This window comes from Gigantopelta aegis, chromosome 5 (genome assembly GCF_016097555.1).
Source record: "Gigantopelta aegis isolate Gae_Host chromosome 5, Gae_host_genome, whole genome shotgun sequence".
Classification (NCBI taxonomy): domain Eukaryota; kingdom Metazoa; phylum Mollusca; class Gastropoda; order Neomphalida; family Peltospiridae; genus Gigantopelta; species Gigantopelta aegis.
The window spans coordinates 29,033,427-29,055,095 of NC_054703.1; the positions used below are offsets into that span (position 1 = coordinate 29,033,427).

General features: G+C 37.6%; 1 protein-coding gene across 1 annotated transcript in view; it reads right to left on the bottom strand.

Annotated features, from left to right (window-relative positions):
- Positions 1-525: 525 nt before the first annotated feature.
- LOC121373065 (EGF-like domain-containing protein 2) overlaps positions 526-21,669 on the bottom strand; it is a 31,897-nt gene continuing 10,753 nt past the window's right edge. The window contains exons 3-11 of the mRNA XM_041499509.1: positions 19,928-20,059; positions 19,308-19,469; positions 17,676-17,899; positions 13,903-14,048; positions 10,066-10,205; positions 8,499-8,592; positions 5,679-5,853; positions 4,474-4,588; positions 526-755 (exon numbers count right to left, since the gene is read on the bottom strand). Coding sequence (XP_041355443.1) covers positions 526-755; positions 4,474-4,588; positions 5,679-5,853; positions 8,499-8,592; positions 10,066-10,205; positions 13,903-14,048; positions 17,676-17,899; positions 19,308-19,469; positions 19,928-20,059 — 1,418 coding nt within the window. The remainder of the gene's footprint in view (positions 756-4,473; positions 4,589-5,678; positions 5,854-8,498; positions 8,593-10,065; positions 10,206-13,902; positions 14,049-17,675; positions 17,900-19,307; positions 19,470-19,927; positions 20,060-21,669) is intronic.

Below are 21,669 nucleotides of genomic sequence, written 5' to 3' on the forward strand. Positions count from 1 at the left end.
AACAGCGGGTTTCCTCTCAAGATCTGTGTGATCCTTAACCATATGTCTGACGCCATATAACCGCAAATAAAATGTGTTGAGTGCGTCGTTAAATAAAACACTTCAATTCTATTCCATTCCTACCTAATGACATGAGTCACTTGTTAAGTATTATTACTAGTATATAAATTATAATTGTGCTAGAATATTGTAAACCATTATAACATGTATTGTTTTTTCTCCTTCCCCCCCCCCCCCCCCCCCACTTTCCTTGATGTTGATATTATTCATGTCTGTGTAATTCATATACAAAAATAACTGATTGAATTGAAATTGATCGATTAATAACTAACTGGTAGACAGTAGAGCCGATTTCACTCGGCACCGGCGTAGGAAGGTGCCAAAAAGGGGGCGGAGATACACGCACACATTTTTAAATAGTGTATATAAAGAAAGAAAGAAACCCCCACCCCCGATTTCTACGTCAGTGCTCAGATTGCTTAAAGTAAAAACAAAAAATTAAAATATAAAATAAAAATATAACTGTCACAAAATTGAGGGTTCAATGCTTTTATTGTTCTGAATTTCACAGTGGTCATGTCGAGGGAAGGTAGGGGAGATTAATCGGTTTACTAGGTTTGCTTGAATGGTCGTGCCACTGAATAAACAAGACAAGACAACTACGGCTAACGCCCCAAGACCTCCCATCATGGCCGCACTGGTCTTACACTCCAGTTTCCCGAGACTCCCATCCGTATTCGTCACGTTTTGAAGTTCTGAAAGTAGCAAACAAAATATACCATCAACATTAAGTTTGTTGTTTAACGACACCACTAGAGCACTGATTTATTAATCATAGGCTACTGGATGTCAAACATTTGGTTTTACTTATAATCTTAGAAAAAACCCTGTTTGTTTTGTGTAACTCCACTACTAGAGCACACTAATTAATAATCGGCTATTGGATGTCAAACATTTGGTAATTTTGAAAGTCTTCGCGAGGAAACCCAGTACATTTTTTCATTAGTAGCATCATCCCACAGACAGGAAAGCACATACAACGGATTTTGACCAGTCATGGTGCACTGTTTGGAACGAGAACAAACCTAATCAGTTAAATGGATCCATAGAGGTGGTACGATTCCACCATGATATCCAGTAGTGAAAACAATTTTTTTCTTTTTGAAAAGTATGGACGTAAATGCTTTAATTCAAGCCCACCATTTACAGACCAAACTTAAACCACTAAACCAGTTACGACCCCCCCCCCCACCCCCGAAAATAAAAAAAACTTACAAAAAACCCCGAAATTTCTCATATTTTTAAAAATGCATGTGCGTCCGAGAAGTAATGGTTATTAATGGTTTAACCAGCTATTTTTAGACAACATTTCCCCATTTAAACATCACAAATTTTAGTTTCTCTCTTATCATTTTATCCAATTGTGTTGGAAACTTAGAATATGTTTTATTTAAGGACGCACTCAACACATTTTATTATGGTTATACGACGTCTTAACATATGGTTTAGGACCACACACACATTGAGAGAGGAAACCCGCTGTCGCCATTTTATGCGCTACTCTTTTCGATTAGCAGCAAGGGATCTTTTATATGCGCCACCCCAGACAGGATAGTACATACCACGGCTTTTGATATCACAGAATATTCATTTTCATACACCTGAAGTGGTTCTGGTCATCCAGGTTTTTGTAATACCCAAAAATGCATTTTTCATAATTAAAAAAAACACGTTCGTCCGAGAAGTAATGGTTATTGTAACTAGCTTTACTTATTTTTAGACAATATTTCCCTATTTAAACATCACAGATTTTAGCTTCTCTCTTATTTTATCCAAATGTGTTCCAGGTTTGTATATTCATAAAAGGTAATGCCCAATTTATAGGGTTGAAAGTACATGTACGGTCTGGGCTCAATTTCACAGAACATTGTGAGCCTAGTTTTGCACGTAAAAGTAAATCTACGACTAAAGGGTGTATACTACCAAATCAAATCCCATAGATGACAATAGTAACATATGTGGCTAAAACTCCTACCTGCAACGTATCAATCGACATAAACGCCACGGATATAAATACTACCACCCCTTACCCTTAAAGTGAAACACAAAAAAGTGGGCGTCAAGCTGCTAATTTCTGAGATAACGGGTAGCGTCTATGACTACCCTAGTTCCGCACAAAATTTGAGTACTAGATGAAATAAAATTGCATACATTTGTAGCCCAGATGAAACTAAAAAATTTTTTAAACCAACACTCACATTTATAACCAATCACAGGACTAGTACTACATATACCACAATTCTTATTACTGTTATAGCACAGCAAATATTGTTAGAAATACACATTTCGTTTCCTTGTCCTTAAAATGCTCCATTCTCCTTAATGATGTACTTTTCTTCATGAAATAGAAAGGAAGGAAATGTTTTATATAACGACACATTCAACACATGTTATTTACCACATGTTATTTACCGTCATATGGCGTTAGGTATATGGTTAAGGACCACAGAGATATTGAAAGAGGAAACTTGCTGTTGCCACTTCATGGGCTACTCTTTTTAATTAGCAGCAAGGGATCTTTTATAGTAGGGATCGTACATACCACAGCCTTTGTTACACCAGTTGTGGAGCACTGGCTGGAACGAGAAACAGCCTAAGGGCCCACCAATGGGGATTGATCCCAGACCGACAGCACACTTTACCACTGGGCTATGTCCCGCCCCCAGATAGATAGAGAGAGAGAGAGAGAGAGAGAGAGAGAGAGAGAGAGAGAGAGAGAGAGAGACAGGGCTCGAACATAAGAATTTATCATCCTAGGCAATTAAAAAAACTAATTTTTAAACTGGCTTTTGCAGCAATTAAACTCGACTGATGACGAGTTAGTGGACACAAAATAAAATATCAGACACGAGTTAGTGGAAACAAAAGACAGAATGACCATTTCGTGCTAAATAAGTTTTTTCAGTAGAGATTGCCGAAACGATAAAAATTAAATATTTTCATTGTTAAAATAATATATAGCTGTTTTTGTGTGTATCAAACATACAAATGGATACTGGTATGGGATACAACAGAGGCTGTTAAAAAATAGTGTTAAATTACGTTACGGTAACTGCTGTAAGCTGCTGAAGTTTTTGTCAGTTGCGCTTTCGTACATAAACCGGCTGTTTCCTTTGATGTCCAGTGTGCAAACTGATTGATATTTTTCAGCGTGAAAAAAGTGTGCATTTTGAAATAGTGGAGCTGGGTGCTGTAAATTATAACAGGATGCTGAAAAATAAGGAGGGGCGCAAAAAAACAAATGGAGCTGCCAAACGAGAAAAGGGGCGGCACAATGCGAAAGCGAGGAGGCAAAATGCAGTGAGAACGTATATTATACAACACAGGGTACGTGCATGACTAAATATAATTCCATCGCGTGGTACTAACTAAATGCCCATTAACTCCAACAAGGACCCAAACGTCTGTGTTCAATACTGGCAGATAATGTTCATACACGTTTATACATCTTGCCGTCGCTGAGGAGCTTTACCAACTGCAGTAATTTTTATGCGGCAACACAAAGTGCCATCGGTGACACTCCCAACTGACGGCAGTTTATATGTCACCGACGGCAATTGCCGTCATTAAGTTCGAGCCCTGGAGAGAGAGAGAGAGAGAGAGAGAGAGAGAGAGAGAGAGAGAGAGAGAGAGAGACAGGATCGATCCCGACGGCACATCAAGTGAATGCGTTACCACTGGGCTATGTCCAGCCCCCTTCATGAATTTAATGCCAAACATGTGTAAATGTACGCCCGGCATAACTGCCAGTCACAGACGTACACTTGTGATGTTTTGTGAATTAGATGCCAAACACGTGTAAATGTACGCCCGGCATAACTGCCAGTCACAGACGTACACTTGTGATGTTTTGTGAAATAGATGCCAAACACGTGTAAATGTACGCCCGGCATAACTGCCAGTCAGACGTACACGTGTGATGTTTTGTGAAATAGATGCCAAACATGTGTAAATGTACGCCCGCCATAACTGCCAGTCACAGACGTACACTTGTGATGTTTTGTGAAATAGATGCCAAACACGTGTAAATGTACACCCGGCATAACTGCCAGTCAGACGTACACGTGTGATGTTTTGTGAAATAGATGCCAAACACGTGTAAATGTACGCCCGGCATAACTGCCAGTCACAGACGTACACGTGTGATGTTTTGTGAAATAGATGCCAAACATGTGTAAATGTACGCCCGGCATAACTGCCAGTCACAGACGTACACGTGTGATGTTTTGTGAAATAGATGCCAAACACGTGTAAATGTACGCCCGGCATAACTGCCAGTCACAGACGTACACGTGTGATGTTTTGTGAAATAGATGCCAAACATGTGTAAATGTACGCCCGGCATAACTGCCAGTCACAGACGTACACGTGTGATGTTTTGTGAAATTGGCTCTCCTGCGCCTTTGATCTTACCTAATATATCTGGATACGTCACGTAGAAAGTTCTTTCGAGCACGGTTGTCTGGTTCCTGGCGCCAATCAAGTCTCGTTTCCGTCTTCCTGCTGATACAGTGCCGTTACAATCTACCTACACAATTTGAAAAGAAAGAAAAATGGGTAAATCGCCATGAAAGTCAGATTTCATCGCTTAGCTATTATTTAATAGCTTGCATATCCAGTGTAATCAAAGTAGACCTATGTGATATTTTTCAGATAACACTCACTCAGAATTTGATAACTTTATAAATTAGATGTAAATTAAGAGGTCATGGGCACTACATTTATTAACATTTCAACAAACATACTACAGTGTCACATATTGTTACTTCTTTTGAATATCAAGTAATGGCTGACTGGAATTAAAGTTGTGCGTACAGTTTGCAAAAACATGTATTAAGCTCTCACTTTATATTAAACATATATATCCCATTTGTTTATGTACGTACAATTCTTTAACAACTGTTTGTCGGTTTTTGTGTATTATCAATGTATAACTCACTTTTTTTATTGTTGTACAGTGTACCTCGATAAATTAACACAAAAAATGACAATTAGTTTTTATAATTAAAAAAAAACCCACCATGCATTATTATGTTGACCTTCTTTCAATGATTGGAATTTTATATTCTTGTTGCATACATACGCATGTAGTTCAAAGACTGGCACTATATTCTTGTGAAATACATACGCATGTAGTTCAAAGACTGGCACTATATTCTTGTGAAATACATACACATCTAGTTCAAAGACTGGCACTATATTCTTGTGAAATACATACGCGTGTAGTTCAAAGACTGACACTATATTCGTGTGAAATACATACGCATCTAGTTAAAGACTGGAACTATATTCTATAAGATACATACGCATGTAGTTCAAAGACTGGCACTATATTCTTGTGAAATACATACGCATGTAGTTCAAAGACTGGCACTATATTCTTGTGAAATACATACGCATGTAGTTCAAAGACTGGCACTATATTCTTGTGAAATACATACGCATCTAGTTCAAAGACTGGCACTATATTCTTGTGAAATACATACGCGTCTAGTTCAAAGACTGGAACTATATTCTATAAGATACATACGCATGTAGTTCAAAGACTGGAACTAAATTCTATAAGATACATAAGCATGTAGTTCAAAGACTGGCACTACATTCTATGGGATACATACATGTGAACACACAGCATCGCCTGAGTCCAAACAGACTTTAATGCTGAAGATAACTTTCAGCATTGCAGACTTGGTGAAGATAAACGCTTTGAATTCAAACACCACAGTCCGCGTGCTGCCACTGGCACTCGGTAGACCAAGCCAGATGTCAGAGTGAGCATTTTCAACCCGGCACCTGCAACATTAAATGTCCTATATAACAAAGTTGCAATAAAAAAAACAGAAAGAAAGAAAGGTTTTATTTAACGACGCACTCAACACATTTTATTTATGGTTATATGCTGTCAGACATATGGTTAAGGACCACACAGATATTGAGAGGAAACTCGCTGTCACCACTACATGGGCTAGCTACTCTTTCCAATCATCAGCAAGGGATCTTTTATTTGTGCTTCCCACAGGCAGGATAGCACAAACCATGGCCTTTGTTGAACCAGTTATGGATTACTGGTCGGTGCAAGTGGTTTACACCTACCCATGGAGCCTTGCGGAACACTCACTCAGGGTTTGGAGTCGGTATCTGGATTAAAAATCCTATACCTTGACTGGGATCCGAACCCATTACCTACCAGCCTGTAGACCGATGGCCTAACCACAACGCCACCGAGGCCAGTCAAAGTTGCAATAATGGCGGTTCCCGCCAAAAATATTTATAAATTCAGTCCTCTGAAAATTGCGACAATGGTCGTTTTGTTCACGTTTTAACAAAAATAAATTTAATTAATGTGCTTGCTTTTCTGCAGTTGATAATGCACCACTTTGTTCCGTTTAATACTAAACTGGTATTTGGTGCACTGTAACGAAGTGGTGTAAACAGTGTAAAATTGACCGGCATATTTTGCGAGATTACGCTCTACTGAAACGCGTTACACTTTTATGAGGTGATCAGGGTATTTTCTTTTTGTTAAAATGAAAGAATCGGTTACCTGAATGGTTGTTTTTTCGTTTTTCTTTCATGCATTTGTTAGGATAATTGATGGGTCAGGAATAAATTGCTGCCAGTAATCGACAAACAGAAAACCAAACTAAACCATAAATAATATCATAAATGTCAGTCACAAAAACAGAACAACTGTTGCATGAGTATATGGTGTACTTTATAAATAAAGTATATTGTCAACATCCCTGTTATTCTTCCAAATCCATTTAGTTTGTTTTCTTGTGTGCAATCAACATCTGCTTCGTTGTCTGTCGGTCTATACGCAAGATTTTTCTTCAGTTCGAGAACATTTTCATTTACAAAAGAAAATTCGTACAAGTATGATTTTGAGTATATAAATTGTGTTATTAACAATCAGTTCATTAGAGAAATTATATTTTCCAAACCATTCACTGGTATGAACATAATACCTGTCTGTATTGACAAAGTATTGGCAATGGATGGTACCAGAACACTTGGGAAACTGAATTTGTCATTTTATTAAAACAAAATTAAAGGTTTCAGCCCATAACAATGCACACTAAGTTTAATCTACAAACCTGTAACACATTTGGATAAAGTTACAACCGAGTGACTTCGAAATGGTGAAATACCCTCTAATTATTTTTTTTACAAATATGAGAAATGCATTTTGTGATATTAAAAACACCAGGATGACCAAATGTATGGAAATAGATAATCTAAACAAAATTTACGTAAAGTATGATTTTAGCTAAAGAAAAACGGCTCTAATAGTAAAAAATATGCCTTAAGTGTTTAAGAACTAGGGTATGTCCCTTGAATAACAACACGTTGTAAGGAAAATCTGGATTCATCCGAAAAAAGAACGGTATTCCAGCGTCGCCGTATCCAACGAGTGTGTGCCCAATTAAGACGATTTAGACGATGACGTTGCATTAAAACGCATCCGACGTAAGGACATCGTGCACGTAAACCGTTCTCCCGCAGATGATTACGGACAGTTTGCCCACTGATTCGGTTATTATGAAGCCCAGGTGTGTTAGTAGCAGTAGCAGTGGCAGTTTGGAATCGATTGCGCAAATGCGTGTTCATGATATAGCGGTCTTGACCACACGTTGTAACACGCGGACATCCACGATGTGGCAAATCGTTGGTGCTTCCTGTCGTTCGAAATCTTTCGCGAAGATTTCGTATCGCTCGACTAGAACTACCAACATGCCTTGCAACGTCTTCGGTCGACATGCCAACATCAATCATGCCAATCGCCCGTTCGCGTAAATTATTGGGTATTCTTGGCATACTAAAAATGCTACAATGTAAAAAACGCTACTTTTTTTTTTACAAATTTTGAAGCGTATTCGTTCACTTGACAACAATGTCAGTAAGACAAGTAAAACAAATTGACCGAATACTACACGGGACATGTCGAACCATGCATGCACGTACAAACTGAATTTCACGTTGTCGATGATTAACAGTGTAAAAATAATTGATAAAATTCATGAATCCTGATAATACAGCTCAAGGCTAATACTACCTATATAATTTCATTACACAATGAATTCTTTAACACAACAAATACTATATGTACAAATCGGAAATTTCTTTTTTTGTTCAGTATATATATATATATATAGTATATATATATATATATATATATAATACAATGTACAACAGTAAACAATAAAAACCTGAAACAAGTTTTTAAAATAAAGAATAATTATAATTATATACTTTGCCATTCATTTTTTAAAGCAAGCACATTAAATTTATTTTTATTAAAATACATTTTCGGTAATGCTCTCTACCACACACCAACACAGACAAACACACACTAACATACAGAGACACACAGACAGACAAAGACACACACGTAGACTAACACATGCACGCACGTACACGTGTCTCGATAAACTTGCCCATTTTCTAGCAGGGTGAAAGACTGGAAATCTTCATCACTTGAGGGTTTTCCATTTTCTATTTTCACACCATCCAGCAGCATCGCGTTGAAGGCTAAAACAAGCAAAGGAGTATTTGTATCGATCGATACACGAGGACATTTTAAAATTACAGCTACACATTCTTAAATTATGGCTACACATTTAAGAATTATGGCTACACATTCTTAAATTACAGCTACACATTCTTAAATTACGGCTACACACATTCATAAATTACAGCTACACATTCTTAAATTACGGCTACACATTCTTAAATTACGGCTACACGTGCTACACGTTCTTAAATTACGGCTCCACATTCTTAAATTACAGCTACACATTCTTAAATTACAGCTACACATTCTTAAAGCTACACATTCTTAAATTATGGCTACACATTCTTAAATTACAGCTACACATTCTTAAAGCTACACATTCTTAAATTACGGCTACACATTCTTAAATTACGCCTACACATTCTTAAATTACGCCTACACATTCTTAAATTATGGCTACACATTCTTAAATTACGGCTACACATTCTTAAATTACAGCTACACATTCTTAAAGCTACACATTCTTAAATTACGGCTACACATTCTTAAATTACAGCTACACATTCTTAAATTATGGCTACATTCTTAAAATTATGGCTATTTGGTGTCTAATATACTGCATGTTTCGACAAGTGATCAACAAAGATAAACAGAATTAATGCATACCACAGAGAAGGAATGCAACATTTTTTTAATGACATACTGAACACACTATTTTATGGTTATATGGCATCGGACATATGGTTAAGGACCACACATACATAGAGGGGAAATCTGCTGTTGCCACTTCATGGACTACCCTTTTCGTTTAACAGTAAGGGATGTTTTAAAAGTACCATCCCACAGACAGGATAATATTTACCACGGCCTTTATTACACCAGTTGTGGAGCACTGGCTGGTATGAGAAATAGCCCAATGGGTCCACCGACGACGAGGATCCGATATCGACTGCACATCAAGCGAATGGTTTACCACTGGGCTACGTCCTGACCCTACCAGAGAAAAGAATATATCTACAGTAGCGGAAAGGAAAGTAAATGTTTTAATTAACGACACACTCAACACATTTATATGGCGTCAGACATATGGTTAAGGACCATACAGATATTGAGAGGAAACCCGCTGTCACCACTTCAAGGGCTACTCTTTTCGATTAGCAGCAAGGGATATCTTATATGCATCATCCCAGACAAGATAGCACATACCACAGCCTTTGATATACAAGTCGTGGTGCACTTGACTGGAACGAGAAATAGCCCAATGAGCCCACCGACGGGGATCGATCCCAGACCAACTGCGCAACAAGGGAGCACTGTACCACTGAGCTACGTCCTGCCCATAAACTTTAAGTGGAAACATGATTATATTAACAGTTATAAATGCTTAATAAAAATATCACATTTGGACCCCCCCCCCCACTTTGTTTTGGACCCCCCCTTTCAGAAATCCTGCATCCGCGCCTGATCTATCGTACTGACGACCGACTTACAAACGTCCACAGAGAAAGTAAATGAAAGTGTTTGTCCCACGTCCACAGTGGCCCCTTGGCTTACGGAGCTGCCGGCAGCATCTACACTTAAAGAAACTGGCAGGTGTTCGTCTGTCGTATCAGTGGCCAAAAGCTCATCTCTAAATACAAAAACACTCATTAAAGCAGCAATCTCTTTTAACATGAAATAAAGGCATGATTAATTTTGTTGAATTTAAACACATTTTAAATTGTTTTTCTCCTAGTTTGTTCTGCAAATACGCGGATTTTGATCAGTAACTATTAAATTAAACAAGTTATAGTAAATGGTTCGGTGTTTAACAAATATTGCAATTAGGCCAAATATCCAATTACCCAGTATTCGATTAGGTATAACACTATTTTTATTATTTAAAGTTGTAGTCTCATATATTTTTATTCTCATATATTTTTATTATTTAAAGTGGTCTCGTATATATTTTTATTTAAAGCTGCAGTCTCGTATATATTTTTATTATTTAAAGCTGCAGTCTCATATATATTTTTTTATTATTTAAAGTGGTCTCGTATATATTTTTATTTAAAGCTACAGTCTCGTATATATTTTTATTATTTAAAGTTGTAATCTCATATATTTTTATTATTTAAAGCTGCAGCCTCGTATATATTTTTATTATTTAAAGTAGTGTCGTATATATTTTATTATTTAAAGCTGCAGCCTCGTATATATTTTTATTATTTAAAGTAGTGTCGTATATATTTTTATTATTTAAAGCTGCAGTCTCATATTTTTTTTATTATCTCAAGTTGTAGTCTAGGGTATATTTTTATTATTTAAAGCTGCAGTCTCGTATATATTTTTATTATTTAAAGCTGCAGTCTCATATATATTTTTATTATTTAAAGTTGTAATCTCATATATTTATTATTTAAAGCTGCAGCCGTGTATATATTTTTATTATTTAAAGTAGTGTCGTATATATTTTTATTATTTAAAGCTGCAGTCTCATATTTTTTTTATTATCTCAAGTTGTAGTCTAGGGTATATTTTTATTATTTAAAGCTGCAGTCTCGTATATATTTTTATTATTTAAAGCTGCAGTCTCGTATATATTTTTATTATTTAAAGCTGCAGTCTCGTATATATTTTTATTATTTAAAGCTGCAGTCTCGTATATATTATTATTATTTAAAGCTGCAGCCTCGTATATATTTTATTATTTAAAGTAGTGTCGTATATATTTTTATTATTTAAAGTAGTGTCGTATATATTTTTATTATTTAAAGCTGCAGTCTAGTACATATTTTTATTATTTAAATTAAGTTGCAGTCTTGTATATATATTTTTTTAATATTTAAAGCTGCAATCTTGGGTATATTTTTATTATTTAAACAGGGCTTCTAGAATCAGTGACTTGAAACATTTACTAGCCATGATTAAAAATTCACTAGCCCTACTTAACTAAGTTAATACAATTTTACTAAATAACAGTAATAAGATATTTTTTTTTTTTTGTGACCTAAAGAGGGAGATAGGGTTAGGGTTAGGGTTAGGGGTTAGGATATTCATATTTACAAAATAAGACTTAACTGGAACATTTGACCAAAATACATTCACTAGCCATTGGGCATAGTAATAGTGCATGTAGTTATTTACTAGCCCAACATTGAACATCACTAGCCATGGAAGTGGGGCTACCATAATCTAGAAGCCCTTTTTAAAGCTGCAATTTCGGGTATATGTTTCATATTTCATTATGTTTTATGTTTGTAATAAATGCCCAAAATTGATAGACAGTGTGACCCATCATACACCAGTCTAACTACCGTGACCTACATCCCACTCCCCTAGAAACACCACCACCACTGCTACCACAAAACCAGTCCTTGGCTTTTGAAAAACAAAATGCGAGTGAAAATCGCACTCATCAAAATGCCAAGGCGAGTGAGAACCAAGCATTTATTAATTTATGAAGTAATTGGTACATGTAAATGCAGAGACATATGTTGCAAAAATGAACCAATAAACCAGTAATGTTTTCTTCTAATTTTATGTTGTTTGGTTCATTAGTGTAGTCGGACTTCTTTTCCCCTTTTAGAAACGAGTTATAATTTATTAAAAGGTTTCTGTCGTAGTACTATAGAAATAATTATGACATGTATACACTGATGCAGACAATTTGATTTTTTAATTACAATGTACTATTCAGATAATTTGATGCACACAATTATATATATTCCTTTTCAGTGTTAGATGGTTTGATGGAACATATATGGGAATCCCCGTCTTGAATTTCATTATTATGTACAACATGATTAGGATAGTTGGGATGGGAAAAAACCCACTGGTTCCAAGTAGGTGGTTCATGAACTACGACCCAAGCATCTCAGGTGTGCACTACCGACTCATATTATTAAAACATTTGTTTTAATAACTCGTGAAACGTAGGCCTACAATTACTTCAATTGATAGTGTTGGTTGGAACATTGACATTCACGTGGCATTTTTAATCCAACAATTACGCAATCAGTCTCCCTCCCTCAACATTTTGTAACACGTCATTTGACCTACTGCTACAAGTTACGAACAGCTCTGACAGCGCTGTTACGGCATTGATCTAGAACAGCCCCAATGTTGTTAAGAACACATACAAACTGACAAAATCTGTCATTACAAAGGATTTTATTCCAAACGTGGTATGCCATAAACAGATAATAAAACACACAATTTTAGAGCCCATCATCAGTGCGTAATACGTTGTCAAGCAGACCAGCGTGTGCATGCAGAATTCCAAGAGCAAAACTAATCTCACCCCTATAGCTCTGATTGGTCAATATGCCACTGATTACTGCGGGGTTTTTTTGGGTATTATTAAACGGATCTTTCTATCAGCTACATAAAGTTAATAGTGGCAATCAATATATAGCGGCTATTTCATGTTTTTTTTTATGTCAACGAATGGTGTGTGAAAACCATATTTTCACGAATTGCGAAGCAATGAGTGAAAATATAGTTTTCACACATCACGAGTTTACATAAAAATCATATTCGGAAAAATACCATGAAATGGTCTATTTATTATATACATATTTCCTAATTTTTGACAATATCTTTCGCTTTTTGGTAATACCTTTCGCTTATCCTATCGAAAACACGTAACGTCATGATATATTTCTTCCAATGAAACTTTGCCAGAAAATTTACCATAGACTTTTAAAAAGAAATTTGATTAAAATTTATCTTCATTAACATTTATTTAACAATACTGCAGTGCAAACATACCTGACAAAGCGATCCTCTAAAAACTCCCACAAAAACAAAACGAGTCGAATGCCGTTAAATTCTTACACTTACACTCAATGACACTACATTGTGTCATTATTCAGCTTCGTATTAAATTCGTTTTAGATATTTTATCGTAATTGCATATAGTATCCCTTTTTTTTTTCTTTTTCTTTTTTTTAAATAGGTACAGTTGTTTAAATTGCATTTTTTTTTTTTTCAAATATGATCAGATGCATTGGTAATCATCAAATTTAAATACGAAGAACCGAGACGAAGTGAGATAATTTAATCATGCACTTTTACAAAAAAGTAAATACGACTTCTGTATTTTCACTGTAGTTAAAATACATTGAAAATATGACACTTAACCAGATATGACTTTTATGGTTTCCGTAGATCTATATATCTCATTGCTATGTATATAAAAAAAAAATGTATTTTACATGCACTGTTTGTGACGTGTAACGTGTGTTATTTCACACTCGCCAGATTGAAATTACATGTGCTGTACGAGCGTGATCGCAACCGCACACCTTAAAAGGCGAAACACCACTACCACCACCATGTCCTACTTTGCAAGTGATTTCATCTCAATGCTGGATGTGATTTGTTGGTTCCCATTGATTGTACAGATGGCGGTCACAATCTCATCCAGGTATGAAGAGTAAACTGTGTTATAGCCGACATAGAAGTAACGTTTAAATGTGATCTGGCCAGTCTGAAGAAAAGAAAAAACAGAAAAGAATATACATGTACTAGCCTTAGTACTCTGGCCTAAAGGAGCAAGGCTGATATGTGGACAGTTATGGCACTCAAACTCTACAACAAAACTGCACATTCCCATTCCGGAGCTCCACGCGGTAAGACATGTTTGTTTCGCTTGTGCACACTGCACGTGCTTTCGTGTGCTGACTTGGGGGTCCTTCATTTTTTTGTTTTTATCAGCGAAATGAAGTTTTCTACTGGGATGTATGCGGCCATTGGAACTGATTGAACGCTGGAACGCTTCTCGTTTCGACAGCCTGCACCACCAGGTTGGATTCTTTTTTAGTGATTCCTCTTGCCTCCACGTCATTTCTCCATCTGACTATGTTGACTGTTTTTTCGTGACTCATATGACGGCCATTCTGCAGAACGCCAAGGTTGTTCGCGTTTCTACATGTCCGAGCCTGTACTAGCAGCACTGGAAGATTATTATTAAATAGTCCGATCCTCTTCTTTAATTTTGGACTGTCCTTCTAAAATGCTCCAATTTATATAAATATTCGGCCGAGCAGTCAATTCTTTTTTATTTTTAGCTTGTAACCTTTTTTTAATTTTTTTTTTATTATATTAACTTTTTTACCAATTGCCATTTTTAAAATTCTGTGCATTAGGGGCCATTCAAATATTACTTAACGCTATTTGTGTCAAAATTAGACACCCACCCACCCCCTTGTCACGCTAGACCACACCCCCCCCCCCCCCCCCAAAAAAAGCATAGGTGGGGACACTTATGATGCCAGGGGCCGACATGCATAAATGTCAACTGAAGATTCACAAACAACTGTGGTCATCGGCCATGCCAGCTGTTAGCGGAACGCGGTTAGGGGATGTAACTGCCTAATTTTTCTTGCTAATTTCTAATAGACTATATGCAAGTGAAAATAAAAAGGTTGAGTGGAATTTGTAATTAAAATGAGTGGAATTTGTAATGTAAAATTATATTATATATTTTATATATATATATATATATATATTTATATATATATATATATATATATATATATATATATAAATAAAAAGAGGAAAGAATGTAGATAAAGTTTGGGCCAGTTCCCCTTATTCTAAAGGAACTGTACTTTATATCTACTCTAGTATACGTAGCTTAAAAAGTCATATTTACCTTTAAGAATTCGGTACTCAAGTCTTCAATGTTTGGTGAAAAGATGAAGTGCTTGCATGAACCGTTGCATCGATTTACAGGCGAGCACTCAATCGAACACATCCTTGGAATTTACCCAACCGAATAAAACCGAACCGAGCCTAGCGATAAAAACAAAATGGAGGCCAACAATGTTCATAAACGTGTGTTTACATTTTGTCGTAGAGTAACATACTTTGTTGTGCCTTAATGGTTCAAATGATCAATTAAGCAGAAAAACAATGTATGTATATTAATAAATAAATAAATAAATCATTTGACCACAAACGTTGGCATTTTATTTAACTCGGAAAATTGTAAATTTCGCAATTCCGTCCGCGATTCCGTGATCGAGGAAAATCGGTACCATTTGATAAATTAAAAATTGTAATAAGCGTTGGGTGTCGGAATTAGTGTAGGGGTTACATTTTTTAAAGATGTAATTAAACGGAGGGTGCTGAATAAGCGTAGACACCAACATTTTTTCACAAATTTAATAAACGTAGGTGTACGTTTATTTGGCACTCGAGAGTACATTATATATTGTTGTCAAAGCATTGCACATTTAAGAGAAAACGAAATGGTGTTATGTAACGCTGTTCAAATACACCCCACCCACCCCATGTGATGTCACACAACACTTGGACTTACACCCCCCACCCCCCTAAGCGTTACATAATATTTGAATGACCCCTTACACTGATCATGTTCAAGTTTGCTGATAACAAATATTTGACACATCAACCACTAATACACACACAACAGGAAGAAACCCGACAGCAACTCGATTTCAAAAATGTTCCCGTTAAATACATAGTGAACTTGATATGTAAGGTTGCAAACGAATCACTACGCATTAGTACATGGATTACAAACTAATGTTGCAGGTTGAATGATGGGAATACATGGTTAAAAGGCATAGCCCGAATATATCTGTCATTCTTAATTGTCTTAAATTTTAGGACTTTCTTCAGCACTAAAGTACTAATCAAAATTATACCCAGGTGATTTTTCAGTCTTATATAGTAGTTATGAAAATCCCTGGAATAAAAACCATAAAAATGTGTCAGTATTATCATGACCTGTTATGGTATTCAAACAACCAGTAGAAAAAATGACAATAAATGACCTGTTATAGATAGAAATATTGATTACACCTGACAGGTGAAATCACAAGTACTAAGCTAAGCAGAGAGGTGGTCTCAGGCCTGTTCAATATCAAACTTGGTGTTATAGTCTGTTTCATATTACATATGTTTTGCAGTAAAACTGCAAATAAATATCATATTTCTATCTATAACAGGTCATTTATTGTCACTGTAGGTACCGGCTGTTTGTATACCATAACAGGTCATGATAATACTGACACATTTTTATGGTTTTCATTCCAGGGATTTTCATAACTAATATATAAGACTGAAAATCACCTGGGTATAATTTTGATTATTACTTTAGTGGGCCAGATGTCATGTCACATACTTTGGAAGCTTTCACCCTTCTTGAGGATTACTCCATTAAACAATAGTAAATAGTAAAATAGCAGACAATGAAAAACTGCATGCTTTTTATCTTAGATCTTAGTGCAGTGGAGATGGGTGACTGTTTCTCATCCTACACACCCTACCGCATCTTCACTACAGAGTAATCTTTGACTTGAGAGAGCGACCATAACCGTACAAATATCTGTCCAGCTCTCTAACAGCAGAGATGAGGAGACCAGGGCACGTTGAGTCAATAATCTGTTCTCTTATTTTAATACTATCAAACAAATTTCGATCACCCCAACAAACATAATCAACACATTTAATCATCTCTGACATTAAAACAAGTAAAACAAATATGACGAGAATTTGTCACAAAATCAACAGAAAACTAATCAAAACTGACCCATCCTACCCATGCCTGGGGAAGGTAAGTCACTCCAATGGGTTTGATAAAGCAGGGGCAGATTACGCTTTAGGTAAAGGGGTTCCAAAACAATATGTAAATGTTTATATTTTGAGAGAGAGAGAGAGAGAGAGAGAGCGAGCGAGTGAGAGACAGAGAGAGAGAGACGGACAGCTAGAGAGAGAGAGAGACAGATAATGTGTACATCAGCACTACTTAATAGGTTATTGCTAGTCAGATTACATGAATGTCACCTATAAATTAGGCAAAAAAAAATGTATTTCTGTCTCTGGTCAGCACTTGTTGATTTTGACCTCATGCATCAACTTTAAAAAAAAAAAAATATTGCAGTATGACAACGATTTTTATTTTACTGTGCAAACCATGCAAAAAAATAATTAACGAGGAGTCGGTGGGGGGACGTGACTCTGCTGATATGTGTGTGGGAAAGAACCAAATAAATGTCTTATTTGAGGAGTGACTCAACGTGCCCCACGACTAAACATGCCCCGGTCTCCCCTACCCGGGCTACTAAGACTATTGGTGGTTTTTTACCCCGTCATCATCCATGGTGGCTGATCCACAATCAGTGTCGCCGACGTGGTTGATTTCTCTGGCTCTCCCACCTACGAAAGCCTGTTGATCTACGCTCATTGTGCTGTAGCCGGCTGATATCTTACACTGTGGATTATCCCACAAGTATATCCTCAAAGTAGCTGACAAAGGACTGTACGGGTAGATATTGATCATCATCTTGTCTTTGAAGCAGACCACTTTATCTGTAAACATAATACAATTTGATAAACAGACAACATTGTTTTGGATTTTACACAGCAACAAAAAGTATAATGGAATGTGCTAATTGGCTCATTATTAATGTTAAACACTGGCGCAGGAAGGGAAAGAAAGAAAGAAACGTTTTATTCAATGACGCACTCAACACATTTTATTTACGGTTATATGGCATCAGACATGGTTAAGGACCACACAGATTCTAAGAGGAAACCCGCTGTCACCACTTCATGGACTACTCTTTTCGATTAGCTGCAAGGGATTTTTTATATGCACCATCCCACAGACAGGATAGTACATACCACGTCCTTTGATATACCAGTCGTGGTGCACTGGCTGGAACGAGAAATAGCCCAATGGTCGGTGCAGGAAGGGTGGGGGGGGGGGAGAGAATATACATGACAACTGTGACATCCCACAACAGAACGACATGCACGTGCATCATGCCACCTATGCTTTTCTCAAAGTGCAGTATCAATACACTGCAATTGTTGACATTTAACATCACTGTCTTGCATTGTTGAAGTTTAATCGTCGAATATGGCACGTCGACGGTTATCAGAGGCCCAAAGATGGCGTATTATTGGTATGCAAGCGACCGGCATGCATGACCTTCAAAAGTATAGGACGTCAACTGGAGTATCATTACACCGTAATCAGCAGACCAATACGAAAACATGGGCATACCAATGTTGTAAAGGATCTTCCACGGTCAGGGAAAGAAAGAAATGCTTTTATTTACGGTTATATGGCGTCAGACATTTGGTTACGGACCACACAGATTTTTGAGAGGAAACCTGCTGTCACCACTTCATGGGCTACTCTTTCCGATTAGCAGCAAGGGATCTTTTATTTGCGCTTCCCACAGGCAGGATAGCACAAACCATGGCCTTTGTTGAACCAGTTATGGATCACTGGTCGGTGCAAGTGGTTTACACCTACCCATTGAGCCTTGCAGAGCACTCACTCAGGGTTTGGAGTCAGTATCTGGATCAAAAATCCCATGCCTCGACTAGGATCCGAACCCAGTACCTACCAGCCTGTTGACCGATGGCCTAACCATGACGCCACCGAGGCCGGTAGCAGCAAAGGATCTTTTACGCATCATTCCACAGATCGGATAGCACATACCACAGCCTTTCACATACCATATATGAGAGAGAGAGAGAGAGAGAGAGAGAGAGATAGAGAGATAGAGAGATAGAGAGAGAGAGAGAGAGAATAATTTCAGCTCCCTATCTTGGATGTAATGTGACAAAAAATAAAGAAACAAATATTAAAGAAATAATAAAAAAATTCCAAATAGACAGACGGATGGGCAGATACTATCTGGTTAGATAACTAATGAAGAAAAACACCACACAAACCCCTTCCCCCCCCCCAATGTCTACTTACAACGACCAGCGGTGCATTTATGATCAGTTCTGGACTCGGGTCCCCAACCAGCCTCACAGAAACATTCTGCTATATCGCCCGCCTGGTCCGTGAACGTGTAACAAAATCCATGGACACCACACTGATCTACACTGTTTACACAGAGTGGCGTTTGTTTCTTATCTAAAACATAAAACAGTTAAAGGAATCAGCCCATGGTAGGGGGTAAGTGTTCTAGTGCTACACACACACACACACACACACACACACACACACACACACACACACACACACACACACACACACACACACACACACACACACACACACACACACACACACACACACAATGCATATTACCAAACAAACTGGTGTTGGCAAACAAAAAACAAACAAACATCAATAACAATATTAATAACAATATTAATGTACAAACCAGATGGAGAAACAAAATTTGTATTATATTTGTAGGAATAGAATTCTATGTAATAATAAAATATATTATACATCCACACTGCATGACCCCTACAACTGTACACACAAAGACATACATACACACATATATACACACATGCCGTTTCCCATCCCATCTTCACCCCCCCCCCCCCCCCCCCAGCTCTGGCAGCTGAAATTGAACTTGCCTGTAGGTACTTGGCAGTTATAGCCTGAATAGCGTGCTCCACAGTCACACTGCCCGTCCGCGGTACAAATCTGTCCATTCATGCACGGGGAGCCCTCACGTTTGCAGTTGAATGTGCCAGATGGTTGGCCGCCTGTAACGTAAAGAAGGAAAAAAAAAATAATAAAAAAAAAAAAATTAAAGTCGCAGATCCTAAAGTCTGAACCAAAATGTTAACTGTAAAATTGCTCTCCGACCTTTATTTTTCGTTAAGATTTTACCCACATTTTGTCCGAACAGAAATCTTTTAAAAAACCACGACAATGACACTGATTCCACATACTAGATAATAACCATGTCACTTATATCGACTTCACTGCGATCGCAAAAGGCAAATAACATGTCATTTTGTGCCGGCTGCCATTTTGACTTTTTATGGAATATTCTCCAAGAGGTGAAGGGATATGACTTAATCTAACAACGCCATAATATGTTATGATATAAAAGCAAACGTGATGTTGTCATTAATTTATTATTATTAAATTTTTATTTAATGATACCACTAGAGATCATTGATTTTATATTAATTATGTCACATTTTGGAGGCTTTCACCTCTTGAGAGTATTCCATAAAAAAAAAAAATTGCACTATGCTATCTCAGCGAAGTCGATACTGGCGACATTGTTAGTCTCATGTGTGGAATTTGTGTCACAGTAATGGTTGTTTCACAACTTGGTGTCTGAACAAAATTTGGGAGAAATGTAACGGTAATTAAAGGTAGGAGAGTAATTTATTGTAGTTAACAATTTGGTTCAGACTTTGTTTCAGCCCGTTTCAGGCCCAAAACTCAACGAAGCTGTGTCTTGGTCTGGCGAAGCTGGTGGGTCTGGGTCTGGGTCTGGCGAAGCTGGTGGGTCTCGATCTGGGTCTGGCGAAGCTGGTGGGCCTCGATCTGGGTCTGGCGAAGCTGGTGGGTCTGGTGAAGCTGGTGGATCTGGGTCTGGCGAAGCTGGTGGGTCTGGGTCTGGCGAAGCTGGTGGGTCTGGGTCTGGCAAAGCTGGTGGGTCTGGGTCTGGCAAAGCTGGTGGGTCTGGGTCTGGCAAAGCTGGTGGGTCTGGGTCTGGCAAAGCTGGTGGGTCTGGGCCTGGGTCTGGGTCTGGCAAAGCTGGTGGGTCTGGGTCTGGCAAGGCTGGTGGGTCTGGGTCTGGCAAAGCTGGTGGGTCTGGGTAAGCTGGTGGGTCTGGGTCTGGCAAAGCTGGTGGGTCTGGCAAAGCTGGTGGGCCTCAGTCTGGGTCTGGGTTTACACCTACCCACTGAACCTTGCGGAGCACTCACTCAGGGTTTGGAGTCGGTATCTGGATTAAAAATCCCATGCCTCGACTGGGATCCGAACCCAGTACCTACCAGCCTGTAGACCAATGGCCTACCACGACGCCGGTTTCATATTATAGATTCAGTTACTTCTATAAACCCCAACAATAAGTATGAGAAATGCACATTGACTTATAAATATACCTGTCCTGTTGGTTAAGAAAACTGAAGGAGTCAGGTTCGAACATTGTGCAGCTGCCAGTCTGCCAGTGTGAATATATATCTATATATAGCGTATGTTCTGTGATGTCTTTTGCTAGATCTGTATCTGTAGTTGGCGCAATGTGTTTTGTGGCATTCGATCCATACAGTGCGCTTCATTTTCGACTGGTACCATACTCGCCAGACCCAGACATGGTGTGTATTGGGCCTATAAGTTTTGTTAACTACAA